Raw genomic sequence first — 23,034 nt, 5'->3', positions numbered from 1 at the left:
GAATTATTTTCTACTGCTTCTGCACCCGAGGCATAATATTATAATGTACTTATAGCCTTATTCGATAAATAGGCTGTCTAACACTGAAATATTTTTTTAAATGGGACCAGTAGTTCTTGAGATTAGCGCGTTCAAAGAAACAAACAAACAAATTCTTCAGCTTTATAATATTAGTATAGATGATAACAAGAAACTCGTATGGACCTTAACTTCGAATATCTCGCGACAAATTAAGACTAATTCGAGACTCACTGTTAAGTTCTATAGAAATTATTATTAAAAGTCTAATTGTTAAGTACTAAACTGTACTATTTGACATAATCGTAGAGGATTACAGATACAGATACAGGGAGACGTTGTCGTTTGAATTTTTTTTTTTATTTTTTACAAGTTAGCCCTTGACCACAATCTCACCTGATAGTAAGTGATGATGTAATCTAAGACGGTAGCGGGCTAACTTGTTAGGAGTAGGATGAGAATCCATACCCCTTTTGTTTTCTACACGGCATCGTACCGGAACGCTTAATCGCTTGGCGGTACGTCTTTGCCGGTAGGGTGGTAACTAGCCACGGCGGAAGCCTCCCACCAGTCAGACCTGGACCAATTAAGAAAACCTCAATCGGCCCAGCCGGGGATCGAACCCAGGACCTCTATCTCGTAAATCCACCGCGCATACCACTGCACCACGGAGTCCGTCAAAACTAGTTGGCTATTCTCGGAGAATAGCAAAATAAATCAATTATTCTATTCACAATTAACTTTCTGCAAAGTAACGCTTCTATAAATATATTATTTTTAGTTGTTTCAATTATAAGTATCAAGACATTTCCGATTGGCTACAAACACCTCTCTAACCCGCTCAGTCACCCCTTCACAAATATCATTCAAGGAGCAAAGGATTTATTTCCTCAATAATACGGCTCCTTATGATCAAAGCATTATTTTGACGTCATAATATTGTATTGGCATGTTATTTATTGGCCAATGACATTTTTTATGTTCATATCTGTCTGTAAGAGCTTTTTGTCGACACTTATTTTAGACCGACTTCAAAATGTTCTGTATTGGGTTCTGTATTAGATTCTTATGTATTTATTTCATTTTATCTTTATGTTTACATTGCCATTACATAATTTATATGAAAATACATATAATTATTACAAAGACACCCCTGTGGTGAGAGGGTGTTATTGTAATAATTAATTATACATAGATTTATTCTTTTCGGTGAAATTTACATTTTTTTATAGTAGGTACTCTATTATTATATGACTATTCTATTTCGAAATGTATATTCTAATACATGTAATATTATTATGTAATACGTACACACACACACCCACAGAGGTTGTCAAAAAGTACTTTTAAACGCGACTTTTTTGTGTAAAAATAATTACAATTAAATAGGAGTCGTGCGTATACCATACCATTTATTAATTATCAACCCATATTCGGCTCAATACTTAGCCCGAGTCTCCTCTCAGATTGAGAGGGCTTAGGCGAATAATCCACCATGCTAGCCCAAAACGGATTGGCAGACTTCACACACGCAGAGAATTAAGACAATCCTCTGATATGCAGGTTTCCTCACGATGTTTTTCCTTCACCGTTTGAAACACGTGATATTTAATATATTACCATACCATATTTGGGTAGGTAGAGTCGTGATAGCCCAGTGGATATGACCTTTGCCTCCGATTCCGGAGGGTGTGGGTTCGAATCCGGTCCGGGGCATGCACCTCCAACTTTTCAGTTGTGTGCATTTTAACTATGGTCGACTATGGGCCTAACCCCTCTCATTCTGAGAGGAGACACGAGCTTAGCAGTGAGCCGAATATGGGTTGATAACATGTAGGTACAAAGTTCACTGTATCACGTACAAAATAAAAACAAACAAACAAACAAAGCTGTCATAAACAAGTTGAAGTTCCATTATTCCCTCAACACTTATCGAAGGGCAAAAGTTACAAGTGTGAACAGAATTTAGTGTGGCCAACTAAACCTCCCAGCGGTATTATGGCAATTCTGATGCCTATACTACACGATAAAGACTATACAGCCTTATACGAATACTAGGCGACGCCCCGCAGTTTTACCCGCGTTCCCATCTATACCGCCTTTTTTTTATTCTTTACAAGTTTTTTATTCTTTTGGTTTCTACACGACATTGTACTGGAACGCTAAATCGCTTGGCGGTACGTCTTTGTTACCAGTAGAGTGGTATCTAGCCACCGCCGAAGCCTCCCACTAGCCATACCTAGACCAATTATGAAAATTTCAATCGGCCCACCCGGGAATTCAACCCAGGACCTCCGTTTTATAAATCCACCGCGAGTCCAAGAGAAGAGAATCCAAGAGTAATCATGTTTGACTGAGAAACGATCAAATCAACCATCAACTTCTCAACTCCAGGAGTACACTGAGATTTCTCGAAAAAAATAAAAGCAAGGTCAAAACAACGTACCCTAAACTAACTATTTATTTAGTTGCTTCGTAAGTAGCCATATGTATTTATAGTTGTGCACTTATACAAATAGGTCCGATGGTGATTACAAAATGCAAAAATTAATTACTTAAAGATTTCTTATACCTCGCGTAAGAACTTTGAAACTCCTACCTTGACCAAAAGCCTAGTGCAAGCCACCGATGTCCCCAACTCTTAACCTGCCTCAAAAGATCGCCTTGAATTCCGGATAACACATAAAAATGCTCTGTTATTGATTATCTATACAATGTTATTTCAAGACCCGACAGCATAATATTTTACTACCCGCACGCACACACGCCCACATACGAGTACACACACAGGCGGCGCACACATGGGTAACGTAAGAAAAATACTCGTGTCGCGGGTTTTTCTTGGGAACAGAGAAGTAATGGAGACGACGTCTAGTTTTTAATTTCAAGAATTTGTTATGACGCATATTTATTTTATAGCAACTACACTACGTATTGAAATAGTTGAACCTTCGGTACTTATTAAGAACATCGCATAATACTGATAACATTATTCTGCCTCGTTCAAATGAAATACTCCTATAAGTGTTAAGAGAGGATAATGTTAAACCTGTAAAGTCAAAGTGGAAGTCAAAATTAATTTATTTCAATTAGGCTTAGTTTACAAGCACTTTTGAAACGTCAAGTTATGTCATGATTTAATGGTGGTAATTAAACTGGAAAGCTTAAAATTATGTTACGAGGGTTCCAAACGCGCCTTGGTCCGAAAAGAGCTCGCAACAAACTCAGTCAGGTTTTTTTTATATGATCTATCAGTACCAACTGTAAATGATAAAAACCGAGATCATCACCATTTTTTAATCTGCTTACGAAAGCACAAAGATCACACTAATATTATAAAGGCGAAAGTTTGTGTGTAAGTGTGTATGTTTTTTTCTCTTTTACACTGCGGCTACTGAAGCGATTTGGCTGAAATTTTAAATGAAAATAGATTTTATCCCGGAAAAATGTATGGTTCTCGCGGGATTTCTGAAAAAACTGGAATTGACGACGAAGTCACGGGCTTCCGCTAGTAATTAATAAATCAAAAACTTCGCAACTGTGGGTTGCTTTATGGGAAACAAAAAACCCAACAAATAGTTTTACAAAAAAATATTTTACCGACTCCACACCCTTCGGAAGTTTTCACGTCCCACATACAAACGTCTTCTGCGTCACACGTGATTATCCGACTCGCTCACACACACGCGTGTGGAAAGAGAGCGATATAAGTTTAGGACTAACATTTTATATGTTAGCCGGGTCATGGATATAAAATCGTTTTTCCCATATAAGTATGCTAGGTACAACGTTTAGGCGAAGAGTCGGTGAAAGAATTATGGGATGTAGTTGACGTGAAAGTTTGCTTCACTGGCTGGTATAAGCAGAAAATCTGTATTATCTAAAGTTTTTTGTCTGTAAGACAACTGTCTTCTATCAAAGAGTAATATTTATTTATACTAAGACAAATCAGTTCGCCACCCCATCAGAATTTAACTGACGTTGGAGTCTGAGAGCAGGTAAATTTAAAAGACATACCTTACACGTTTGTATTCTATATACCCTCATGTGTTTCTACATAGCAACGTATTGCAAAAGATTTTGGCTGGTGGGAGGCTTCGCCCGTGGCTAGTTACCACCCTACCGGCAAAGACGTACCGCCAAGAGATTTAGCGTTCCAGTACGATGCCGTGTAGAAACCGTTTGAAGTGTAGATTTTCATCCTCCACCTAAGAAGTTAGCCTGCTTCCATTTTAGATTGCATCATCACTTGCCATCAGGTGAGATTGTAGTCAAGGGCTAACTTGTAAAGAATAAAATAATAATAATAATTTTTCGGAGCTGTGTGGTATCATTACGAGCCACTTGGATATATCATATTTAAAAAATATTCATTGAACTGTCCTTATTACAAAAATATTCATGACATAAATCATCTCTGCTTTGATAACATAAATCTCCATACTCGTTAGATAGAAAAGTAATATTTTAAAAAGGTTAAGTTTCTAGTGTTGTGGGGTTAATCTCTCGATCTTCTGAACCGGATTTGAAAATGCTTTTACCACTAAAAAGTCACGCTATATTTAATCCCCGTATTCTCAACGAGAACTATGCAGATAAAACAGCGAAGCTTCGGTTAGTATGAATAATGCGATTGATGTATGGATACAATCATGTTGATTATACCAAATTTGATTAGAAGTTAATGTTAAATTGTTAATTATTGTCAGATTTTTGTCAAAAAAAAACAGCTTTTAGATCTGACAGTTACTTACTTAATTCCTTCGGCGCTACAACCCTTTTGTGGGTCTGGCCTCCTCTACCACTTTTCTCCATTCATTTCTATTCCTTGCATTAATCTCACGCAGATAATTTTTCTATTTTTTGCAGGTTCTCTTTAACACAATCTAGCCATCTTTAGGTCCTTTTAATATTTTTACCTGTGTTCTGTCTCCATTTTGTCATCACTTTAGGCTCTCTAGTATTTGGCATCCTCTCTACGTGCCCTAGCCACTGAAGACGTTGAGCTTGACAATGTCGCACTATTGTTTCGTCTTTCACTAGGTTTTCCAATTCGTGGTTCATACTATGGCGATGGATCTGATAGTAGAGTCCTAGAAAAGGAGACACTATGTCGAAATAACGTCGTCATGGTTGCAATGTGTAAAAACATACTGCCTCAAAAGTCTCCATCTCTTACACTATAAAGTATGAGGCATTAGAAATCTTTAATAATAGAGAATTATTGCTATTGTGTGATTCTTCTATATTATGCGTTTCTAAGAAGCGCTGTAATAACCGCAGATCTCTTTGGCGCAATGTAAATGTATTAGAATGGCACATGGAGCAGTTACTGATTCAACTACTCGACCAAAAGCTCCTGGTTCATTTCCCGGTTTTATGTAGTCGACCAACCAAAAACCGCACTAACTTGTACATACATATATAGTCAAAACCTATATTGAAAAATTGACTCGCGTTTTTTAATTTGACGGCCTCCGTGGCGCAGTGGTATGCGCGGTGGATTTAATGACAGAGGTCCTGGGTTCGATCCCCGGCTGGGCCGATTAAGGTTTTCTTAATTGGTCCAGGTCTAGCTGGTGGGAGGCTTCGGCCGTGGCTAGTTACCACCCTACCGACAAAGACGTACCGCCAAGCGATTTAGCGGTCCGGTACGATGTCGTGTAGAAACCGAAAGGAGTGTGGATTTTCATCCTCCTCCTAACAACATAATCCGCTTCCATCTTAGATTCCATCATCACTTACCATCAGGTGAGATTGTAGTCAAGGGCTAACTTGTTTATTATTTTAATTATTATTAATTCTAAATATAATATATTTTGTCCTACAGCATTGCCAACAGAAAGATGGTCTGGATTACGCCGCGTGGTCTCGGCCACGGGGCGCGATGACCATCAAGCAAGGCTACGAGGTGAGAATCGTAGGCGTTGTAGCTGTTGTCGGCGTCATAGACAATGTAGTTGTTGTCGACGTCGCAGCCGTGTAGTCGCTGCGTTGTAGTTTTTTTTTGTAGTCGTTTTTTTAACATCGCATGTTTTTCTAGCGAAACATCACAGCTATGTATTTTTTAAACAAAAACTAGTTATTTTAGTGAAGATGTAAAATTAAGATAGTTATTCTGTAAAGATGGTTTTTATAATTCGACAGCATGAATTTTGAATTCGCGTATCTCTCTCTGTTTCTAGTATGTAGTTAGACAGAGTTAGATGAGATATATTCGAGACTCACATGACTGTTGAGGTTAACATCGTTACAGAATAACCTCCTGTTGTCAGCGTCGTAGACATTGTGGTTGTTGTCGACGTTGTAGCCATTGTAGCTGTTGTCTGTGTTGTAGTTTTTTTTGTTGTTTTTTAGCATCGCATGTTTTATAGCGTTATGTTATAGGTATGTATTTTTTTTAAACGAGAACAAGTTTAAAAGTTATTTTACTTTGGTAGTAAGTGAAGATGTAAAATAATGGTAGTTAAAAATTATGAAAAAAAATAGTAACCTTAACGTTACTAGTTTAGTAACGTTAAGGTTCTAGCGGATATGACCTCTGCTTTAGATTCCGAAGGGTGTGGGTTTGAATCCGGTTCGAGGCGTAGACGTTTTTTAAACGTATAAAGTGGGGTTAAATATAAAGAAAATTCAGCTTTCTCGGTTCATTTTCATTTCTACGCCGAATTTTCCGACATAATGACTATAGTAACAGAAAAATTAAGTATTCAAAGATAGCGTATAATTTTCACGTGTCATAATTCTATGACAAATGTGAGAAAAAAAAAATTAAAAATATTCCTCCAAGCAGGAAGACAGATGTGGGTGTGGTCGCTGCTAGAGACAGTTGCAAATGAGTGTTCTTTGTCACTCCGACCCTCTGTGATGTCCTCGGAGAACACACGTTAGTATAAAGAGGTTTGAAGGACCTCTGTGACCCGGTGAGCGGAGATTAAAAGTCCTGAGTTCGGTGCATCTAAGCTGTTATTCTAACTCGGACGTGTTTCAATAATGACACCTTTAGTTTTGACCAATGTGATTGTGTGTGTGATGTGTGTGTTTGTGTGAATATGTGATTTGTTTATTTAATTGGTCCACTAGTGATTATTACAGTATTTACGTAATTACAATCTAAAAAATACAAACACAAAGCACAAAACCTGCATACCAGAAAATTTTCCTAATTCTCTGCGTGTGTGAAGTCTGCCAATCCGCATTGGGGCAGCGTGGTGGACTATTGGCCTAACCCCTCTCATTTTAAGAGGAGATTCGAGCTCAGCAGTGAGCCGAATATGGGTTGATAACGATGCAACCGTTCCATAATCTATAACGGTACCATCATTATATATTTATGAAGTAGTCACGGTTATAGTTAATAACAAATATTATTTATACCTTATGAAAATAAACGCGACAATTATAAATTTAGATGCGAACAACATAAAACTACTCTGTACCATAATAATACCAAAATATTCATTGCGGCAGTAAGAATTTATAATAAGTTACCAAAAGAAATTAGGAAAGAAAAGAATATAAATTGCTTTAAAAATAATTTATATAAATACCTAACTCAACAGGCATTCTACAGTGTAAATAAGTATTTAGGTTGATATTATTGTTATTTTCATAAATATTTTAATTGTAAAGATGTTAATTAATTTATTAATTAATAATTAATTTCACCATTTAAAATTTTTAAATGGTGAAATTGTCATTTGAATCATTAAATACTTAATATATAATTTGCATGCCTAATTGGCAAGATACATTTACTATCTACATCTACCGACCACCTGTATATATAATGCATGTATCTGCAAAGAAATAAATTGATTGATTGATTGATTGATTGATTGACCTCTTTGATTAGGTAGGTACTACATGAAATCACAAAGAGAATACAAAAGTTTTACACCGTACTACAACGTCGATGGCATTCTTTATATTCAGCAAAAGTACTTTCACAACATGTCGTAAAAACGGAAAAATAACTTGCGTCAACGTATCCTTGGCGGATTCCTTAGAGCAGCGCCATCTATCGCAGTTAATAGCGAGTTTTGACGCAAACTGCGTCGCGCGGTAACAAATAGCGGTGTTTTTCCGACCCACATAGACGTTTTAGGGTTATTTCGGTGAAGTTTAAACTTTTATGCGATTACTCTACATTTTATGGTTATTGTGTTACACTGGCCGACTCTTGCGACTTCGTCTGAGTTGTACTTTATATTTTTTAGATACCTATGAGTATAAGTATAGTATCTTTTATAATCTAATTTCAGAGAAACAATTGATGGATAGGCACGTAGGTACCAGCGGCGAAGAGTGCATGCAAGCCGATTCCCGCCAGGTTACCTTTAAAAATCCATGCATATTCATTGTTGTACTGTATCTAGATATAATGAGAAATCGGAGTTTGTATTACACTATATAACGTATTTCCTTTTCCTCGAGACGGCTTACCTTCATCTAAATTTCATCCTTTGCCATTAGTATGTATACATATACATGAAAAAATGTATTCTGCTTCGAGACAGCTGCCTCCAGTTACAATTCTGGTTTCTACAGAAAAATTATCGAAGAAAGACAAATCCAAATATTTCATAGTCAAAAGTGGGCTCGTAACATATAAATAAATGATACAAAAAGTGTTAATAAGCTACAGAAACTCTGCCTCCGATTTCGGAGGGTGAGGGTTCAAATTCGAATCCGGTCCGCGGCATGCACCTCCAACTTTTCAGTTGTGTGCATTTTTAACAATTAAATATCACGTGTCTCAAAAGGTGAAAGAAAAAACATAGTGAGGAAACATGCGTGCCAGAGAATTTTCATAATTCGCGGCGTGTGTGTCTGCCAATCCGCATTGGGCCATTGTGGTGGACTCTTGGCCTAACCCCTCTCATTCTGAAAGGAGACTCGAGCTCAGCAGTGAGCCGAATATGAGTTGAGAATGATGATAATGATAATGAATAAGAAACCTACGATACCAACTAAAAGTTTTTAATCATAAAACATTGTTCTGTTTTTATATGTATACTCCATTACAAGATGATTATTTTATTTGCTACCTATTTTTATATAACCCTTTATGATTATGACCAACATCGCCGATTGGACCAACATTTTAAAGTAATGAACTACACGGAATTTAACCCTAAACTGCGGATGTGATCGTTTAAATTAAATTTCACGTCCCGTTCGGGGCGTTATCTTGAAATTAATTTGTAACGAATAACCCATCGGTGCTTGGGACCGAATAGTTTGTGATTTATCGTTTGTTTGTCTTAGCACTGTGACGTAGGTTAAGAATATGAGAATTTAATTGAATCTCCTTTATTATGTCCAAGTGAGGTTGTGGATATGACCTCTACCTCATGTGCGGGTGTGGGTTCGAATCCGGTCTGGGACATGCACCACCAATTTTTCAGTCGTGTGCAATTTAAGAAATTAAATGTCACGCGTCGCAAACGGTGAAGGAAAAACATCGTGAGGAAACCTGCACACCGGAGAATTTTCTTAATTCTCTGCGTGTGTGAAGTCTGCCAATCCGCATTGGGCCAGCGTGGTGGACTATTGGCCTAACCCCTCTCATTCTGAGAGGAGACTCGAGCTCAGCAGTGAGCCGAATATGGGTTGATGACGACGATGATGATTTTTTTAAAAAGAGCAACTGTTGAGTTTATTGCCGGTTTCTTCTCAGCAGAACCTGCCTTCCGAACCGGTGGTAGAATCTTTACAAATAGTCAACTGACGTGTCAAAAGTGCTTGTTAACTGAGCTTACTTGAAATAAATGATTTTTGATTTTGATTTTATTCCCTTAATTACTTTATCAGTATCATTTTATACCATTAGTAATTTACATACGGACATCCGTTAGTGACGCTCCATTGGGCGTGTGGACGAACTTAATTACTATTGTACCTCGGGTGGGTGAAATATTACTTTCGGACTATCCTCCGACGTAATATCTTTATTTTAGTTTTAGGTTGGTATAGAGATGATTTTACCCCCTCGACTGAATAACAAATAAATTGTTTCTTTTGTTTTTCAAAGTCCATACAGTAGATCAGTGCATCATATTAGATACATTAAATTAAAATTTGTCAATTGTTTATTTACCTTAATACAAAATAGACAACAATAACGTCTTAGTGGAAGGCCATGATGAGGAAATGGGTACATAATATGTATAGTATCATTATAAGAGCCAAACCTCCCTCATTATAAAAGTCAAAATTCATTTATTTCAATTAGGCTTAGTTTACAAGCACTTTTGGAAGGTCAAGATTATGTCATAATTTAATTTTGGTTTATATGTTGAAATTATTAACGACCTCCATCAGATGCTTATAATAAAAACTGTGACTGAGCTTAGCGTGCTCTTCAAGACATGGCATTGTGCACCAACTTCTCAATTAAGAGCTGCGAATTGTAACTGAAAATTTTCTTAGAAGAAAGAAAAATTTAGTATCTCATAGCCCAACCCAGGACCTCGTGCCTATAGCCTATAGACAAGCAACGAGGCATTTAAAGTCTACAACAATAAACAATCTTGACTAGGGGTTGTATCAACCCTATATATTCCACCCTCAGTACACAGAACTGAAGTGACCATTACAGCAAGTGCTTTTTGCTCTCTCGACTGAACTTAGTCGACGCGTTAAATTAAATGGATTAGATATCCTATGTAGGTGAATCGACAATTTGTTTACTCGCATCTCGACGAGTAGGTATGAGGTACTCGAGTCTTTGTTCTAATACCGAAAATCTAGACCAGATATATGGTTAAAGTATTTGTTTGTGAAGCATCACTTATTTTTCTCCCTCTAGAGGTTTATTTCTGAATCAAAGATTTCATATTTTATGGATGTTTTTTTTCCGTATTCTTGTAAACATATTCGATTATGACAGCAACGTTTTTATTTAATTTGTGTTAATTTCCAAAAAAGAGGAGTCTCTATGTTCTGCTGGCCGGAATGTATATAAGACGATAGTATTATAATAGAGAAATGAAACTATGTGTTGCTCTGAAAACAGAATTAATTATTCCTTAGTATTATTACAACGATGAGACTAATACGCAATATTTATGAACACATTAACTCACCTGAAAACAGAAAAACGACATTAGGCCAATAGTCCACCACGCTGGCCCAATGCTGATCGACACGCAGAGAATTAAGAAAATTCTCTGGGGTGCAGGTTTCCTCACGATGTTTTCCTTCACCGTTTGAGACACGTGTTATTTAATTTCTTAAATGCACACAACTGAAAAGTCAGAGGTGCATGCCCCGGTGCGGATTCAACCTACGCCCTCCGGAATCGAAGGCAGAGGTGATATCCACTGGGCTATCACGGCTTTCATATTTTAATAATCATAACAAATAGTCACCCAGATCCAAGTTGAAGTTGTGATAAAAACAGTCAAGTTTCGATGATTTATCTGACCACTCGTTTAGAAGTCACCATGACAAACTGACCGCACTGGAGGGGGGAGGGTAACCCGTTATCGCTCAGTTATTTATCGTCTTAGCCGAGGGGTAATTTAGGGGTAGACGTTTTTGTTAGACGCCTTGTAGTTAAGGTGAATCATCTCAGTTTCTGTTTCATCTATCTATATTATTCATGTTGTTATATTTAGTTAATTTGTTTATTTACAAAACTATCATACGTGAAAATCTGTTTTAAGAGTTCTGTATCTTTAACGAAAAAACGGAACCCTTATAGATCACTTTGATCTCTGTCTAACTTTTCTTTATTTGTGAAGAAAGTAGAACCTTTATTTTGGGAGCCGTGATAGCCCAGTGGATATGACCTCTGCCTTCGATTCTGGAGGGCGTAGGTTCGAATTCGATCAGGAGCATGCACCTCCAACTTTTCAGTTGTGTGCATTTTAAGAAATTGAATATCACGTGTCTCAAGCGTTATAGGAAAATATCGTGAGGAAACCTGCATACCAGAGAATTTCTTAATTCTCTGCGTGTGTGAAGTCTGCCAATCCGCATTGGGCCAGCGTGGTGGACTATTGGCCTAACCCCTCTCATTCTGAGAGGAGACTCGAGCTCGCAGTCAGCCGTATGGGTTGATAACGACGAAGCCACATAATAAAAGATTTTTTTTTTTGTATTCCAGGCCAAGATGAGCACAGGCGATGGCACCGTGGGCGGGCACCAGAAGGTGGATGACCGGCTGCACCACCAGTCCATGAGCCAGATGCTGTACGGATCCGGGCTAGGACCAGGTCGGTCGGGTTAGTAGAGTACACATCATACAGTCATAGCCGCATACAACAAAATACACATATACATACGATTACCGCTCGGCTGGTCAGCGTTCGGGAAACTCCGGGACATCTTTACGTCCGAAATTCCTCAGTGCCTAAAGACAAAAGTCTTCGAACTGTAAGTGTTGCCAGTGATGATTTACGGTTCCGAGACTTGGTTGCTAACTATGGTCCTCATAAGAAGGCTCAGACTCACGCAGTGAGAGCTATAGGTACATAATTGAATGATGATACCTTAATTGTATATATTTTTACTATGCCATAGTATTTTATACCTTCGTCATGGCGCAATTTATGCTTTATAATACCACTTTTTAATTTAACAGTGGAAAGTAACAATTTTAAATTTATTTTTTCTATGTTAGTGTGTATCTGTTTTAAGTGTTTAGTTAGTTAGTCTTATTTCTAATTAATTAAATCTATTTAACTATGTAATAAGGACCCCTCGTTGGGTAACAGGCCTCCTCCAGGCCGATACCAGGTCTTCGGATCGCGACTTTGGTCTGCCTACTTTTCTTATACCCCAAGGTATGCGCGGTAGATTTACAAACCGGAGGTCCTGGGTCAATCCCCGGCTTGGCTGACTGAGGTTTTCTTAATTGGTTCAGGTCTGGCTGATAAGAGGCTTCAGCCGTGTCTAGTTATCACCCTACCTTGCGTAGAAACCGAAAGATGTGTGGATTTTCATCCTACTCCTAACAAGCCCGCTTCCATCTTAGATTTCGTCAGCACTTACCATCAGGCAAGGTTGTGGTCAAGGGCTGACTTGTAAAGAATAAAAAAAAACGGGTGCCCCCCCCCCCCCCCCAAAAAAAAAAGAAGTAAAATTGCTATATTGACGAAGTATCCTATCTGCCCCCAGGGTCGTCATCCTCGTCTCCAGTGGGCGGCACCAACACCGCCAGCGGGCTGCTGGTGGTGCCGCAGCCGCTGGGCAAAGGCCCCACCAAGCTACAGCCTCTGCATGCTCACGCGAGGAAGTACCACTGCAAGATGTGTCCTCAGGTATGGAAGAACACTTTTAATCTAGGTATCTTCTAATATATAAAAATGAATCGCAAAATGCGTTGGTAAGCGCATAACTCAAAAACGCCTGGACCAATTTGGCCAATTCTTTTTTCAAAATGTTCCTTGAAGTTTTAGGGTGGTTTTTAGGCGGGAAAAAATTAAAAAGACTAAAAAAAAAATTCGCCCTTACAAACGATTCGTAATAATTTGAATTTTAATACGTATAGGGTAGGGGTAGGGTAGGGTAGGGTAGACGTAGGGTGGGTGTAGGGTTGGAGTAGGGTAGGTAAGGGTATAGAAGAAGTGCACAAAAGTCAAAGCGAAGCTTGACCGGGTCCGCTAGTACTTATAATAAATCTGTAGAGAGGTCAATTCTGTACAAGAAATATATTTTTAAAATATCTATCAGGGGGTGATTAGTGATCGATACTGACGCCAAAAATGCAATCAGTTAAATTTTTGTTTGTCTGTCTGTCTCGTATATTCGTTATAGAAACAAAACTACTAAACGGATTTTAACAAAACTTGGTACAATTATTCTTCACACTCCTGGGCAGGTTATAGTATACTTTTCATCACGCTACGATCAATAGGAGCAGAGCAGTGAAGGGAAATGTTGGGAAAACGGGAGAATTTACTCCATTTTTTAAGCTTCCGTCGCGTGGTAGGGTAGGGGTATGGTAGAAGTAGGGTAGGGTAGTAGTAGGGTTTCGCGCGGACGAAGTCGCGGGCGTCCGCTAGTTAAATTATAAGAGTGAAATTCATAGACGTTGTAGGGTCACCCCCAGGGGATCATTCAGCCGCTGAGTGTCGAATTTAACCTCTATTTGAGAATTAGACACTCAGCAGGTGAATGTTCGCCTGGGGGTGCCCCTATGAATACCACTGTTAGACACGTTGTCCTGCCCCCAATAATTATTTTATACTAGCTGACGCCGCGCGGTTTCACCCGCGTGGTTCCCGTTCCCGTAAGAATACGGGGATAATATATAGCATATAGCCTTCCCCAATCAATGGGCTACCTAACACTGAATGAATTTTTAAAATCGGACCAGTAGTTCCTGAGATTAGCGCGTTCAATCAAACAAACTCTTCAGCTTTATAATATTAGCATAGACTGTTACATATATGTTATGTGTCCACAAAATCACAAAGTAATCCGAATTTAGCAACGACACACATGGACAATTATGTGTCAAATCAAATCAAAAATCATTTATTTCAAGTAGGCTCAGTTTACAAGCACTTTTGACACGTCAGTTGACTATTTGTAAAGATTCTACCACCGGTTCGGAAGGCAGGTTCTGCTGAGAAGATACCGGCAAGAAACTTAACAGTTGCTTTGTGTGTTTACTTTCATTATATATTTGTGTATATATTATAGGTTTTACACTTCCTAAACACACAACTCGACATTGTAGATACCTAATATTTAGGTATTATGTGCTTATATGACACATGAATGATGTGACTAAATGGTATAAAGACAATTATGCACTTTTTGTCCGCCTCAGTTTTGATGCGCTGATGCCCTATTTCTAGTCTATAATATCATTGCCTGTATTGTGTATTCAGTAAAGTTACAGAGTTCGTTTCCTTGCCTTTTTAATTTTGGGTTCCTAACTAAAAACATATACCTACTTCAAATTCTATTAGGTCAATTTAAAAAAATAAGACGTCTTATAGACGAGAACTTCGTCGACGATGGTAAAATAGCAAGTTCGCATTCGTTCCTAATTGGTTTCTATCTCTAATGTAATGCAATAGAAGCCTCAATAGCGCTGGCTCAATAACGACAGGCCATAGGTTCGATTCCGCCCTTTTAAACTATTTTCGTACCCACTCCATACACACAGTCTTCAAAATCTATATAACGAGGATACTCATTTTAGTAATACAGAACAGTTTTATAAACTCCAATTTTACCAACTTTATACTTTCTTGGGGTTAAAATTGTAATTTTACATATCCGCTAAACAGTGAATATTTTAGTAGGTTTTTGCACAACTTCAGTGTAAATTTTTAATTTAAACCCAACCAATAAGTATGTACCTAAAGCAGTAATGTGATTCTATCATTTTGAGTCCTTATCTTATTTAAAGTGAGACAGTCTGTATCCTTCACCATAACAATTAACAATACCTAAAAAAAATAGACATACATACACACATACCCACATACATACATACACACATACATACGCTCGAAAAACATTACCCTCGTTTTGAAGCAGTCGGGTAAAAATTAAGCTGAAACATGATAACTTAAAAATATATAAATACTAGCGAACCCGTCAAGCTTCGCTTTGACGTATTTGCAATTCTTCCCCTACCCTACCCTACCCCTACCTTTAAGATCTAAAATTGACTCTTAAACGTTTGTATGGCAAATAGAAAAGGGTTATTTTTATGGTTTTCCCGGCAATTATTCTAATTTTTCTCACCTTTTAAACCTTCCCTATACCTCCACGAACATTTCAAGACCAAGATAAGATAAATTCGTTTAGCCGTTCTCGAGTTTTAGCGAGACTAACGAACAGCAATAAATTTTTATATATATAGATTAACCTTTTTTATAATTAACCTTGATTCTTTAAAGATACAGTTAGACAAAACGATGCCCACCAATTCACAAGTAGCGGTAAAAAAATTACATACAAACAAACTGAAACCAAAACTCTCTCCTTTCCTTAATTAGAAAAAATAAAAATTGCCTCATTCGAAAACCAATCGTTCCGCAAAAGATATAAAGTTGCAATTAAAACAATGGACAGGTCAAGAACCCAAAGATATCTGAAGTTTAGATGATTGACAGATAGGACAAGGTGACAGTTTAGATATTAGAAGCTACCAAATTCTCTTTAATAAATAATTCCAACATTGCTAAACAAATAAACTGAATATAATTTAAAATTACACGTGGCCAAAATCTAAGTGCAAAGCATAATTTTAAAATATTGGTGACAATTTAAGCTCGTAAGCTCAAAATAAAGCTACTTAATTATTGTTTTATTCTATAAAAGGAGGCTACATCAAACTCATTAGGGTATTTTTATCAACACTATTTCACAGTTCTATAACTTAGATAGGATTTTTGTTTAAAGTAATTCTATACATTTTAGTAGAACTTACCATGCCACGCAATTACACACACGTTGTTTCTGTTCCTTTGGAAATATTTGGATTAAAACCAACCTTTTTCTGTGTAATTTCATCTACATCTGCTATAGTGATTGAGTAAATATCCACCCATTCAAACATCTAACGATATATTTTTCAGGCGAAACTTATGACCAGTTTTTATAAATGAGACGGAATGTCCGCTCTACAGAGTTATTTTAACGTTAATCTCTCCGCCAATGGCCAATCAAAACCGGGAGCCAAAGAATGTCATCGCAAAAATGCGGTCCAAAGGACAGACGGACAGACAAAAAGTCGGATCTTTTGATACCTATTGCGATTGTGTAAATTTTTGGATACCCGCGCCACTCGGACGCAAGGAGACGGCGTTTCAAAACGTTTTTGATATGCAGTAGAACCTTTTTTTATATAAAAGTATTGTTGTTTTTTTTAATAATGGTATTATAGATTCGTTGGTTCAGTGGTTAGCCTATGTGCCTTCAAATCACATGGTCCTGTGATTTCGAGTCCAATAAAAAAGTCAGAAAATCCTTAACGAACGAACTTTAAGCAAATTTTTCAAGATATTCTCTTATAAAAACTCTCATCATCAACATAATTAACAGCCGATGGACATTCACTGCTGGACATAGGCATCTTGCATGGACTTCCAAACAAAACGGTCTCGAGCCGACAACATCCAGCGGCTCCCTGCACCCCGCTTGATGTCCTCTGTCCATCTAGTGTATAAAAACTCTAGTATGATAAAATTAAAAAAAAACACCAATTTAGGAGTTCCCGCGGGATTGTAAAAATCCTTAATCTTCATTAAGTCGCAGGCATAAACTAGTCGTAATTAAAGACTAGGTGATGCCGCGTGGTTTCACCCGCGTGGTTCCCGTTCCTCTAAGAATACGGGGATAATATATAGCCTATAGCCTTCCTCGATAAATGGGCTATCTAGCACTGAAAGAATTTTTCAAATCGGACCAGTAGTTCCTGAGATTAGCGCGTTCAATCAATCAAACAAACAAACAAACTCTTCAGCTTTATAATATTAATATTAATATAGTATAGATTTTACTTACCGACAGCTAATAGGCGTCCACGACTTTGTGCCAACTGATCGTGTGTTTATCGACACTGACTGACACACGATCAGTTTTATCGGATGTCAAGCCATTAGCGCTGTAAGCATGTGAGATTACTTGATCGTCAGTGGCTGACATAGGGAGTTTTATTCCAAATTGAATACAACCTATACCTACTTATCTGAAACCGAAACTGCAATATCTTTCTGCAAATGATCATACATTCTATCATTCTCTCGAGGAATACCCTTCCCAAATTATAAAACAAATCAATTTATCAAAAATCGACCTTAATACAAAAACCAAAGAGACTAAACCAACGGTATAACACATTGGTTTTGCAAATCCTAATGTGTAAAGCAGAGATTTGATGCTAATTAAACTTCGACGTTATAACAATGGGTTAGAGTTGGTTTTGTATTGGTATAGCGGGGATAGTTTAAGTATGGCATTAGACGGGCACTTATAGGCGTCTATTTATCACGAAATGAAAATCGCATCGCAGTTCCGGTCATCTGACAGCTTCCGGCGTAGGTGGCTAAACGACATTTTTTTTTATTGCCAGCAATTTGTGTGATTTCGCCTTTTTCGGGCAGATGCGAATAAAGTGGGCATTTTGTCAAATGATTTCTTTTTGCAGTTTATTGGAGTTTACTCCTTAAGAATCGGCAGTAAAATTCGATGAACGAATGACCAGCGTTACGTTTTTGTGCGCAACCTATTCTGCGCACCTTTCAAGCGTGGGTATTGAAGTCGTACATATAGTATGCTGGCGGTGCAACATAAATCTAATTAGACAATCGATCTGAAAGAGTAAACTGCATTCGTGCGTCGGAGCTGACACATGCTTTTTATTTTTGGTAAATGTTGAATTGTTGAAGATCTTCTACACGCCACATCATCATATCAGCCGATGGACGTCCACTGCAGGACATAGGCTTTTTGTAGGGACTTTCAAACATCACGATACTGAGCCGTCTGCATCCAGCGAATCCCTGCGACTCGCTTGATGTCGTCAGTCCACCTGGTGGGGGGACGGCCAACACTGCGCTTACTAGTGCGGGGTCGCCATTCCAGCACTTTGGGACCCCAACGTCCATCGGCTCTTCGAACTATGTGCCCCGCCCATTGCCACTTAAGCTTCGCAACTCGTTGAGCTATGTCTGTGACTTTGGTTCTTCTGCGGATCTCCTCATTTCTGATTCGATCACGCAAAGATACTCCTAACATAGCTCGTTACACGCCACATATATAGCTCCTTTTAGAGGCCTAACTCCCATGCTTAAGGTTCGAGGTTTTATGCCCGCCCATAGGATTCCTATTGTACCAAATCATACCACAAGCTTGCTTACTTAGAGGAGAAATGGGAATATTAGGCATATTGAAAAACTCGCGATTTTCATACCGTTTTCACCAACAGATAGATTTTATGATGATTACGGTTTTGGTATGTAGTTTTTTTAAATCGGTTGAAATATGACGATATTTTTTTATATTATTTAAAGACTGCAAAGAGGCTGGACTCGTAAATTCTATCATCGCCCGCTGAACTATTGTCGTACATTTTGACTAATTAGTACGTATTTGACTAGTTAGTACGTATTTGACTAATTAGTACGTATTTGACTAATTAGTGGGGAATGGTCAAGATAATTATAAAATATTTACCTTTTACAAATATTTCGCCTATGGATTTCCTTATTTCTAATTGATCACCTTCTCTCATCTGTACCCTTCTTTTGAGGCTTCTTCTAATTCATAGTTATTTTAATATGTTTAACTATGCACACTGAGTCGCAGGGATTCTCTGGATGCTGGCGGCTCAGTATCGTGATGTTTGGAAGTCCCTACAAAAGGCCCACGTCCTGCAGTGGACGTCCATTAGCTGATATGATGATGATGATGATGATGATGATGATGATATGCACATCTGGTAAATGTTAAGAGGACAGCCGTGCTAGTTTCTCACGTACTTTGAAAATTATAAACATTGGCCCATGTGACCCATACCCACCCATATACAAGTCACAATTATAACCAGTCCCGTCGGGTAAAATTACCACTTGACCATGGGGTCAAAAGCAGTATGTTTTGCGTATTTTTTTAATAAAATCGCAAAGGGCTGCGCACGCGCCGACGGCAGGTGTAGTTCGCAATTAAAAGTTGTCACGGCAACCGCGCGCCATTACTGACGGCGGGCCACGAGCTGGGAGGATTTTTACCCAATTGCGCCGATGTCTAAAAGGAGGGTTATGTTATTGAAAAAAACCCTTACCCTGGCTGAGTTTGTTGTGGACAAGTAGGCGATAGGAGTTTTGTAACTTTAATTTCAAAAAATAAGGTTTCGACTTTACTTATCACCATTAAATGACGTTTCAAAAGTTTTGAAATAAATGAATTTTGAACTTTATGCATGCAGCAGTAGGTAGGTATATATATTTGTTCATGTCCATTTGTAAATAAGTATGGTAGAGCAGGGTAAATGGCTCCGCCGATTGTCTTAAATGATACGTCATGATAGCACCTATTAATCATAATATATAAATGCGAAAGTCACTCATCACGAAATCTCCAAAACCGCTTGACGTACAAAGATGAAATTTGGCAGGGAGGTAGTTTACAGTTATTAGGAGTCCGTTAAGAATGGATTTTGCGATAGGGTTGGATTAAGAAGGTCTAAGGGTGGACGAAGTCGCGGCGTCCGCTTGTATTTAAATAAATTTAAGAATAGTTTATTTAAATATGAAAATCATCAGGGTTACTACAATGGTTATGAATATTTAAATTGTTATTTTATTATTGTTATTTTCTGACATAATTATTTCAATTTATATTTTTGTACATAGATACATAATGTATTTGTTATTCTTTTTTGTTTGACATCGTTAGTTTTTTTTTTGTCATTTAGCTTTTTATTATTTCATTTAATTGAGAATGTATCTGCCATCTCTTTTATAATAAAATTGTGAAGGTGTATATTTTAAATGATATTTAAATTATTATTCAAAATAATTATTAAAAAAAACATATTTTAATATTTAAGTTATTTGCATGTCAAATAGTCAAAATACATTAACCATTTGCATCACCACCACTTGTCCACTTATTTATCTGCAAATAAATAAATTGATTGATTGTTTGTCATATTGTGTTGAAAAACAACATCCCCTTTTGGATCAATATGCAATTATGACGAAGTTTTTGACTTACTTTGAATCATTTTTAATGAACATTTTAAGTAGTACGTACAAGTACATATAGTAGTATGAACATTTTTCGACGACCTCCGTGGTGCAGTGGTATGCGCAGTGGATTTACAAGACGGAGGTCCTGGGTTCGTTCCCCGGCTGGCCCGATTGAGGTTTTCTTAATTGGTCCAGGTCTGGCTGGTGGGAGGCTTTGGCCGTGGCTAATTACCACCTCATCAACGTCGTGTAGAAACCGAAAGCGGTGTGGATTTCATCCTCCTCCTAACAAGTTAGCCCGATTCCATCTTAGATTGCATCATCACTTACCATCAGGTAAGATTGTAGTCAAGGGCTAACTTGTAAAGAATAAAAAAAAAGTAAAAATATCAAAAAAAGATGTATGTATTTTGTTGAACCAATTACCGCTGGTTCGCTGGCCCCAAGCGCAGGCAAGCGTTAGACATGCAATTTACCATTTTCATATTTAATCTGCATTAACGACCGTTAAACAGCCGACTTACCACTATCAGCCATATTTCATTAATTTACGACGCCATTTAATAACGGGGCAGAATTATAATGCAACTTGTTTAATTACTATTCTACTTACAACTACATGTAAGTACAAGACTGCTTGGTCTAAATTTGTAGTTTTAGTACTTCCTGCAAAAAGAAAACTCGACTGTTTAAAATCTCTGTCGCTCTACGTCTCTATCTCTCTCTCTCTCTCTCTTTATTCTGTATTTAATTTAGCGTTCCGGTACCATGTTTTGTAGAAACCGAAAGGGGTGTGGATTATTATCCTCCTCCTAACAAGTTAGCCCGCTTCCGTCTCGCATCATCACTTACCATCAAATGAGATTGTAGTCAAGGACTAACTTGTAGAGAATAAAAATAATATTTTATCAATATTTAAAAAAAATGTGTGGTAACATTCTCTCAGGTGTAAAACTCCAACTCTGAGCTGAAAATTTTTAAAGAAAATATCTTAAAAATTTAGTAGTTCGTAGTTCCCGTTCCCGTGATAATACGGGGACAAAATATCGCTTTTGACACTCACAAATAACGTGGCTTTCTAGTAGTAAAAGTTTTTTCAATGTCGGTTCAGTGGATCTAGAGATTACCTTACAATACCACAAACTTTACCTCTTCATACTATTACTATAGATGTAGAAAGGTCATAACAATTTAAATACGTTAAGGTGCTATCCACATGTCTCCCCTTCAAGGTAATGACCCTTAAGTGATGATATTTGTTTGGTACCTCCTGCATCTGTGATCTCTTAAACGGCTTACATCTCTCGTGGTTGCCTGGTTACCGCAGACCGCAATCTTAGGTTAATGCAGTGTTTGTACCCTTAACTGTATTTGTATTTAGATTGTCATATTTGTTGTGTTTTGTTTATAACCCCCCACGCAGAAGAGGGGTGTTATTATAGTCTAGCAAGTTCGTTGGTGACATTCCCATGATATGCGGGTGACGGGGGGAAAGACTGCGCGGGTGTGAAATTGTAAGTGTGGGGAAGTGAGATGCATCAGTCGTGGGGTTTTCATTCATCGCTGCACGCACCCCGGCCCGCGCGGAACTTCGGGAGTGTTACGAACGAAGTTTGCTATGCTGTAGTTTGACGTCGATGTCTGTCTGTAGCATCGCAGCTCTCAAATTAATGGAACGATTTCGAGAATTTACAAGAGAGTTCCTGGGTTTTATCCCCAGCTGGGTCGATTGAGGTTTTCTTAATTGGTCCAGGTCTGGAAAGCTTCGGCCGTGGCTAGTTACCCTACCGGCAATACTGCCAAGCGATATAGTGTTACGGTTCGATGTCGTATAGAAAGCGAAAGGGGTGTGGATTTTCATCATACTCCTAACAAGTTATCCTGCTTCCATCGTAGATTGCATCATCACTTACCATCAGGTAGTAGTCAAGAGCTAACTTGTAATGAATAAAAAATAAATCTTGTGACCTAAAAAATAAAGCTTAGACCATAAATAACAGCACTTGCCTCGCTAACCGTCACCCCTCTGGCAAAGATAAAAAATCTATGATCTAACGCGTTTATAAAAACTGTTGCTATATAATCGATGTTTCATTCTTGTAATCGTTTTCGTCGTGTAAAGAGCTCCCTAAAAATGCCGGTTTGTGTAGTTAAATGGCATAAAAAACGACCAAAAACTTGTAGTTTAGTAAAAGATGGAGGATTTGAAAGTATGTAAACCTTAATTTTATCAAATTTTTAATAAATTTCTTATTAATGGTCTAAGCCTTGCAGCCAAGTGAAGTGTTATCTTATTATAAGTCGATTTTCTGGCTTGTTCTATTAAATTAATTTGATAATTTTCAAA

General features: G+C 37.8%; 1 protein-coding gene across 3 annotated transcripts in view; it reads left to right on the top strand.

Annotated features, from left to right (window-relative positions):
• LOC112056645 (zinc finger protein rotund-like) overlaps positions 1-23,034 on the top strand; it is a 213,620-nt gene that overhangs the window by 89,494 nt on the left and 101,092 nt on the right. For 2 of the 3 annotated variants that reach the window (XM_052889393.1, XM_052889392.1), the window contains exons 5-6: positions 12,134-12,251; positions 13,147-13,289. In XM_052889393.1, coding sequence (XP_052745353.1) covers positions 12,134-12,251; positions 13,147-13,289 — 261 coding nt within the window. The remainder of the gene's footprint in view (positions 1-12,133; positions 12,252-13,146; positions 13,290-23,034) is intronic. The other variant, XM_052889394.1, reaches the window with a different exon arrangement.

Source organism: Bicyclus anynana, chromosome 25 (assembly GCF_947172395.1).
Source record: "Bicyclus anynana chromosome 25, ilBicAnyn1.1, whole genome shotgun sequence".
NCBI classification, from domain to species: domain Eukaryota; kingdom Metazoa; phylum Arthropoda; class Insecta; order Lepidoptera; family Nymphalidae; genus Bicyclus; species Bicyclus anynana.
The sequence above is the reverse complement of the archived record's forward strand: the minus strand, read 5'-3'. Positions and strand labels throughout refer to the sequence as shown.